Raw genomic sequence first — 8,365 nt, forward strand, 5'->3', positions numbered from 1 at the left:
TATATATATATATATACAGAAATGAAATATGTACATTTATAGATATAAACTATATGAGAAATTTAAGTTTATATAAATAAACAATTTCAAAAATGAAAGTAAAAAAATAATAATAATAATAAATAATAAAAAAAATAGCGTGGATCCTACAAATTTTAAATACTTTAAGCATTAAAAAATGCAAAAAAAAAATCATATTTGATGAAAGATATTACAAATAAGACCACGCAACAATGTTGAAAAATGAAACAAATGTGTCGTATTTCTATCAAAACTTTAACAAACATGCTCATGACAGGACAGTTTAGTGTATTTGTTCCTAAAAATAGTTATCATTCTAACTAAAGTAATTCTGTATACATATTGTTTTCTCTGGCAAAGGGGCATTTTCCATATAAACTATGCTTTTGAAATTAATTAATATCCCATTTAAAAAGATATGGGATACTATTAATGCCATGGCACTGAATACTAGAAATGACCTATATATAAATATACTGTATATTTTGTCTTTTTTTCTGGAAATGAACCAATTCCTACTTATATATGAGACATGAACTTTACAGTGATTACTTTAAAAGAATGTATTAAATATTATATATTGATGATCTATTCAGTGACAAATAAGGGAATGCTTTATGAGAGAATTATCAATGAAAACCCTTTTTTGAATCTTACTTAAGAAGAAGTGCAGCTTTTTTTTAAAGATTTATTGTTTTAATTCCAGTTAAATATTAGAAATAAAAACTTTATGCTGTAGGAAACTTCCTTTGAATCTTATTTTTTACTGTAAATTTCTTGTTGTTGCATAAAGTGTTTTCTTAACTAATCCCATCAGATGGATGATTAAGTCATGCACTAAACAAATTAGATCAGTTGTTTGTGTAAGCTCATGAATAGATTTATTTTGGACTAAAGAACACTCTTTTTTTACTTCTGGGGTTTAAATTAATACAAAACAAATTAAAACTTATATATATATATTTTACTTTTATTTTGAAATTGTTAAAATAAAACTTAAAAATAAATCTTGTGATAAAAATCAATGGAAGTGCGTTGATAAAAAAAAAACAGCTTTGCATTTTAAAAGAAGCATATCAGATGGATAAATGTGTGTTAAGAGGCTGTAAATGAAACAGTCATGCACTGATTGATCAGAAATGAGATGCCCCTTCAGAATAAAAGAGTTCTCCATCTTACGAAGTGATAAGAAGTTGTTTTTTCCTCATTTAAATCAGATGATTCAAACACATAAGCATGTTAGTGTTGATGCTCACTCACTGATTGATCTGGGTATTGATCAGAGTTGGAACAGACTCCACTACATGTCAGGACAGAAAGGAAACCGCCAACCTGAAAAACAGGAACTTGATCTTATTTGTTCAAGAAAAAGAAAAAAATCCAAACGCCTTAGGGACACTTTCAATCATAAAAGACAACACGTGCCAGGGCATGCAGACCAGGATGTGCAGAACTGGAGCCATAAAATATGTCATAAACCAACACGGATTATATAACTGAATCCTGCAGGGATATCAGAACCAGTGTTAGAAAATAAACCTGCTGCCCCAAGTCTGTGACTAAAACATGAGCAGTAAACAACAAGCAGTAAACAGCCGATAGAACAGTTGAATCTGCGTCAGCGCTCCGGACCGCTCTCCTGCTCCATCAATACCCCCAATTGATCCAGAGGAACTCTTAATACCCAATAGGTGCACCGATTCTCTCATTTTCCTCCAGTTTTCCTTTAAATCCTCCTTCCCCCTCCTCACACTTTTATATTTAACCTTCCAATCACATCTTTTAATCTTCTAATTTCCTCTGTGAGGTTGTCAACAGCTCTTTTTTTTTTTTTTTTAAAGGCTGATCTCAGGCGAGTAAGGTCCACAGATTTGATGTCTTTCTACTATCTTGGAGATAAGGCCTGAAAATTGATGTCCGTCAATAGGGGGCGCTGTGGGAGGGTCCTGAGTACATGTATATAAATGTGGATTTTCCACAAAATCCTGCCAACAGAGTGGAGAGGTGGAAGCTGGACAGTGCTGCTGGCAGCCTAGAAAGGTGAGAACATTTATGGATCTTTTTTTTTTTTTTACTTTTTAAGATTTCACAGTAAAAAACAAAGATTTTTCTTCTTTTAAAAGACTTGTTTACTGAGCTGGCAGCTCCTTTTTTCATCATAAAATGAGGGGATAAAAAGAGGGGCATTTGTTCATTCCAGTCTGGACCAGTTTGCTGATGATATTTCTGTTCTTGCCGTTCACAATCTGATGCAAATTCTTTGTCCTGATAGTTGAAAAATGTAATGATTTGCAGCAAAACAGTTAATAATTCACAAACGGTTGTTCAGTCACTTGTTTTTGACATTCTGGAAGAAGATTTGTGTGCAAAAGATTTGACATTTACTCCTCATTTTGCCTTTGATCTCACAAGAGTCAAACTTTTTCTTGCCCCTCCCAGGAGGATTTCAACATCACTAACTCCCCTCCCTGCTGCACTTCTCTCCACAGATAAATGATCCTTCGCCCTTGGCTCTGAGCGGCAGTCGGAGAAGACTCTCGCCACTCTCCCAGCTTCCCTTCACTTCTGCTCCCCACTCTTTTTTCTCTTTACTCCTTTGCTTGCTTCCACTCTTCTTCGACCATGGCTCCGACCCTGGCCACCGCCTTCGCCAGACGCTGGTGGATGGCGGTCACTGCCATCATTGAGAACCTGCTCTTCTCTGCTGTGCTGCTGGGATGGGGGTCACTCCTCATCATGCTCAAGTCCGAGGGTTTTTACTCTTACCTGTGCCACGAAGAAGGTGAGTCCAAATGTACAGTCTCACTTTACAAGAAACGTCTTGATGAATGTGGTCTGACTGGATCCAGGAATCTTTGTCAGGTCTAATAATAGACTGAGCTTGTCTGTTTGCAAATAACTCATAAAAACATACATAATACATAATTCGCTCTGCATCTTGTGGTTGACATGACCCCAATGAACCGTACAATTACACCTGTGTCAAAAAGCTTTATCAATCAGTGATGACTCATAGTAAAAGTCCTGAAGTCGAATCATCGGACTCAGCAGTCACGTGGACCAGCTGGGAATTCCTGATTGTGCATATTCTGTTCTGATGACATGAAGAGGGAAGAAGAAGAAAAAAAAGCTAAGCTTTTCTTGGACGTGTTGTGTGGGAGGAACAACGTTATCCACACTGAGCGTTTTTTATTACCCATGAAGTTTAAAGGGCGCAGATAAAAAGGGCCAGGAAGGGACAGAACATTGATAGAAAAGTGATGAGTGGAAGAATTTCTGTCCACCTGTGGGCACGGCTGTCAGATAAATCTAGATTTAAAGATTGTGCTGAGGCATATTTAGAAATGTTGGTACTTTTGGTCCATTCTTCCCAGAAAAAATACATAATTTAAAGTCCACTGTTTCAAAGTATGAGCAAAAAATTATATATTTTTGTTTTTAATTCAGATGTTTTTTAAACTATTTGATTAAATCCATAAAAATATATTTTTTAGCGTAATAAACAGCATCAACAATGATACATTGGATAATTTAGTAAATTTTTGATAACAGCGTTAGCCTAAACGTTGCCCACACCAACAATAATTGTGTTTTTGGTGTTTTTAACATGTTCTTGTAGCATGTTTCTCATAATAGAGGACATGTATAAAATAATTTAAGATTAAAAGTGCATTTCTGAGTATTTCCTATTAAAATTCGCATTAGATCAGGAGCAGATGAAAACCAGTGGATTGAAAAAGCTCAGACTTATGACGTAGCTTCTGCCATGGGAAGGACAAAGCTTCGCTTTCTCTGGTTTAGTTTTAAATCCTTAATTTGCAGACAAATAGATTTTCATTTTCCTCGTCTCACCTGCCGTTTGGCTCTAACCTGCTCACACTTTTTTTGCTACGCTAGTGTTAGCTTGGGCTTATGAGGCAGTTGTCGCTAGTGGGAGAGAGTTCAAACAAAGGCATGCTGGGAAATTAGCTAGGCTTACTTCCACGCAACAGTCCTGCTCACAACCCCAAAGCGAATTTTTTTATAAGTATGTTATCTCATAAAAAATGACAAATATTTAAAAAAAATTTAGCTAAAAACTGCATAATCATAATTAAAAGATCACTGGGCACGATTTTTGAATAGGGAAAAAAATAGATGCAAAAACATTTACCCACTGTCTCATATTAGATCCACACATTTTTAACGTGGTCTAACTGTAATAAAAAGGATTAATTATCAACAAATGTTACACTATTTCAGTACAGAAGGTAGTTATTTTAAAAATGAAAAAGAATAGATGAGGTATTCTCACTATATTTTAAAATTAGCTAAACTTTTTCCCGCCAAAACTGCTTTTGAGATTTCACGAAGGCAGCCATTTTGAAATGACCAGAAAAAGTTCTTCTACCGCCCCTTGTGGAGTGCAATAAACTAAAGGGCAGAAAATATGTACCAAGTTAAATACAATGGGGTTTCAGAAAAATTCAGATCATGCTAATGAGAAAAGATTTCCAGAAATATTTGTAATAAACGTGTGTACGAATGGATATTGCCCTATGGAGTTAATAAAACTCAAAGCTTTATTTCACAAGTTGTTTTTCGATAAACTGATATGAGCTATTTTATTGTTGTAAAATGAAAAAAAAAAATTCACGTTAATTTAACAGCAAGTCCAATAGATTAGTTATTCTCACCATAAAGTTCTGAAATTTTTTTACGCTTTTCCTGCCAAAAGCAGCCATTTCGAAATGAGCAGGAAAAGCCTTTCTACTGCCCCTAGTGGAGTGATGATGAACTACAGGGCAGAAAACATGGACCAAGCTTTATACATTGGGTGTTTAGGGAAAGTTTGGATCATACTAATGAGATAAATATGATACAAACGGTTAAATAAGAGATAAAATTATCCATTTTATTGTAGTTAAAGGGGAAAAAAAACAATTTGTAAGACATTTTTTTACAATTTTATAGGTTTTACTGGTGAGAATAAACACAACATACCACAATATATTAATTTAATTGTAATTTCCCTTCTTTTTCTCTTTCTACTGGCTTTGGTTTACTAAAATGTAAGTTTGAATACAAAACTTTTGAAGTAAACTCTTGACTTTTGAGGGTCCGTGCTTCACATTGGAGCACCAAATGCGATCCCTGTGACTCTGATCATATCAGGAAGATTACAGAAGAAAAATCTGTGGAAATCTTTGATCCAAAGTTCCCAAACCCCGACCGCCCTCCCTCTGTCACCCACACTGTTCCAGGACTCTTTGTACCTGCAAGTTCTGACCAAAACAAAAGCTTACATTCCAGCATCTCTTTCTTTTCTTTTTTTTTTTTCTTTTTTTGGTTCCAAGCCACAAGTCAGATGTTGTTGTTTTTTTGGTTTTTTTTTTAGAAGTTTCTGCTTTTTTTTCTACTGTGTTTGCACATTAAATGCTGACACTTCGATATTTCTGCTGGGAGGTTCGTCACTCATGACTGCATGCACTCATTGTACTTTTGGTCACTGTGTGTCAATCTCTAAAGATCATATGAGGAAAAAAATGTGTGAGCAAGTAGAAGCAAGTCTCACTTTTATGTAACATCAATAAAAAAAAAGTTTTTCTGGCTCAGAGTCAAAAAATAGGTTTTCTTCTAAGATTGTTTCAACTTGAACTAACCCAGCAAACTCTAACTTCTGTTGCATTCTTCAGGGAACAGCTCCAGCCTCAATCTGTCTCAACCTCTGGCAAAGCAGACGCCTGAAGACTACCCTGAGTACTTTGACACCGAGGAAGGGGTGGTGGGTTTGGGCGACGGGGTGGAGATGAAACCCCTGGCTCCTGCAGAAGCCAACCTGAGGATGAACGGCTGGCTGATCTGCAAGGAGCAGGACGAGATGCTGAACCTGGCTTTCACGGTGGGCTCCTTCCTGCTCTCTGCCATCACGCTGCCGCTGGGGATCGTCATGGACAAGTATGGGCCTCGAAAGCTGCGTCTGCTGGGCAGGTGAGTCAAAAAATATATATATATTTTTTATTCTGATTGCTTTAGTTGACACTCTAAACTATTTCCAGCACATGCTTCGGCTTTTCCTGCCTGCTCATAGCCTACGGAGCCTACAAACCCACCGGTAGGTCTGCCAAACACCCATAGTGCCCCACTATAAAACAAAAGATGAGGTAACACCTGTGTTGTTTTTAGAGCTCTCCGTTCTTATCTTCATCGCGCTGACTTTCAACGGCTTCGGGGGCATGTGCATGACCTTCACCTCCCTCACAGTAAGTCTGTGCACCTTTGGGTGTCTGGAGTCCTCCTGCTGCAGATGTTTGTCCAGATGTAAATCCTTTATGTTTGTAGCACTTTGCCTCACTCTTACTGTTCTGTTCTAATCGTTTGCTGGCTTCCTGCCTGCACATCCTCTCCTTCGCCTCTTGTCTGGCATTCCACCCCATCCACCCCCCCTTTTTCCTCTTTTGTTTTGGCCTCTGACACTGAACTCTATTTATTCATTTTTTTTATAACTTTATTTTAAACGTTTACAAAGGATCTCAGTGTTTACATATGAGTCAAATTTGATCAATCAGGTTTCACAAATAGTTTTACAAGATTACCTGAATGTTCTGGAACATTTTGGCTAATGTTTTACTGCAAGAACATTACATATATGTGTATATATATAAGCAACCCAAAAAAATGAAACGAGGAGCATTTTTGTTTGTTAGCTTTGCTACTAATTTGCCATTTTTGTGTCAACTTGAACCAATTGGGCTGCAAAATTAGTATTTTTATGAATTTTATTTTGAAATGCTTCCCGACCCTTTCAAAAAAAAAAATAAAGAAATAGAAAAGATCTCAAATCTGAACCAAATTTGCAAAATGTTTAGATAATGTTTCTTAAAACAACATTTGGATTTTATTTCTTTTACAAAAAGTGCCCCAAGAAATATATTTCTTTAAAAATATATGTCAAGCTCTCTGTGATTATTTGCGACTTGGTCGGACAATTAAGAAATTTAAAGTAAAAATACATGCGTCCACATATATACATTCACATACAAATGTAAAGGATGCCATTATAATTACTTTTAATAACAAACGGAAACATTTAAACTCATTAAAAAAAAGAGTAAATGACGCATTGAATCCATTTAATGTGATAATTTTCTAAATTAGTTTTAATAATTGCTTAAATTCACATAATCACATTTCTTTACTTAGCTATTCTACTATTTTTTTCATCATATTTCATGAGAGTCACATAGTAATTTTAAAACATAGTTAGTTTTAAGAAAAATACTGACATGTTGGACCAAACTCAACATCTTTAGAAACTGGTTGTTTCCTCCTGAAGAAACTATTTTAATCCTCTTTTGATTTTCTTTGTTTGCCCACTGATTAAATATATATTTTTAAGGATATCATTTATTTAATTATTTGTTGCTGCTTCACTCTTACTGTTCAACTAAACCTGAAATTGCTATTTTTTTTGTCAGAGGCTAAAATATATATATTTTTAATGTTGTGAAACGTTCTTCCATTTTCACTTTTGGGGTCATGGGGTTGCTGGAGCCTATCCTAGCAACTGTTGGGGAAAGGCGGGAAACGCAATGGATTAGTGCTGGGCGACATGATGATAGAAAAGGGTCAATCGTGACATTTCTCTTCTATGTTTTTTTTTTGTTGTTTATTTTTATTGCTGAACTTTTGTGCAAAAATGTGTTTTCCTAAGAAACTGGGAACTTGTGGGTCTTGTTTGCAACTATTTAGTTACATGTTTCTTGAAAAAATAAAGTCAGAGAAAAGTAAGTAATGACAATTTTTGTATTTTTTTCCCCCCAGAGAATAACTGAAAATATACTTTATATATATCATGATATATATATATATATATATATATATATATATATTTATTGTGATATAAAATAATCTATATCATAATTCACATTTTTTTCCATATCGCCCAGCACTACCCTAGATGGTTTTCTAGTGCATATAGTCCAAACAGAGACACAGAAAAATGCACAAAAATTTTAGTAACCAATTACCCAATGAAGTATGTTTTTGGACGGTGCGAGGAAAACCGGAGAAAACTCACACATGCTAAATCCATACAGAAAGGAGCCATGCTGTTGAAAACATGTTAAAAACAAATGCTTTTCCTTAGTTTCAGGGGTTACACAGTCGGCATCTTGACATTTAGTCGCATTTTTTCCTTCCAGTCCCCCAACCATCAGTAAACTGTCACCTAAAGGAGTCCAGGGCTCTGCCATGGTGATGCTCCCAGCCAGCAGAGACACACTCCTGCTATAGTAAAACGGGCAGAACCCCCACAAATATATATATATATGTATACTGTATATATATATATATATATATATAT

General features: G+C 35.4%; 1 protein-coding gene across 1 annotated transcript; it reads left to right on the plus strand.

Annotated features, from left to right (window-relative positions):
* The first annotated feature begins 1,385 nt into the window (after nt 1–1,385).
* Nucleotides 1,386–6,468, plus strand: slc43a2a (solute carrier family 43 member 2a). Its single transcript, XM_024263109.2, has 5 exons — nt 1,386–2,061; nt 2,511–2,803; nt 5,697–5,991; nt 6,060–6,115; nt 6,187–6,468. Exons 2-5 carry the CDS (start codon nt 2,644–2,646, stop codon nt 6,372–6,374), a joined length of 699 nt encoding a protein of 232 aa, XP_024118877.1. The 5' UTR covers nt 1,386–2,061; nt 2,511–2,643; the 3' UTR covers nt 6,375–6,468.
* The last annotated feature ends 1,897 nt before the right edge of the window (nt 6,469–8,365 follow it).

This window comes from Oryzias melastigma, unplaced genomic scaffold (genome assembly GCF_002922805.2).
Source record: "Oryzias melastigma strain HK-1 unplaced genomic scaffold, ASM292280v2 sc00523, whole genome shotgun sequence".
Classification (NCBI taxonomy): Eukaryota; Metazoa; Chordata; class Actinopteri; order Beloniformes; family Adrianichthyidae; genus Oryzias; species Oryzias melastigma.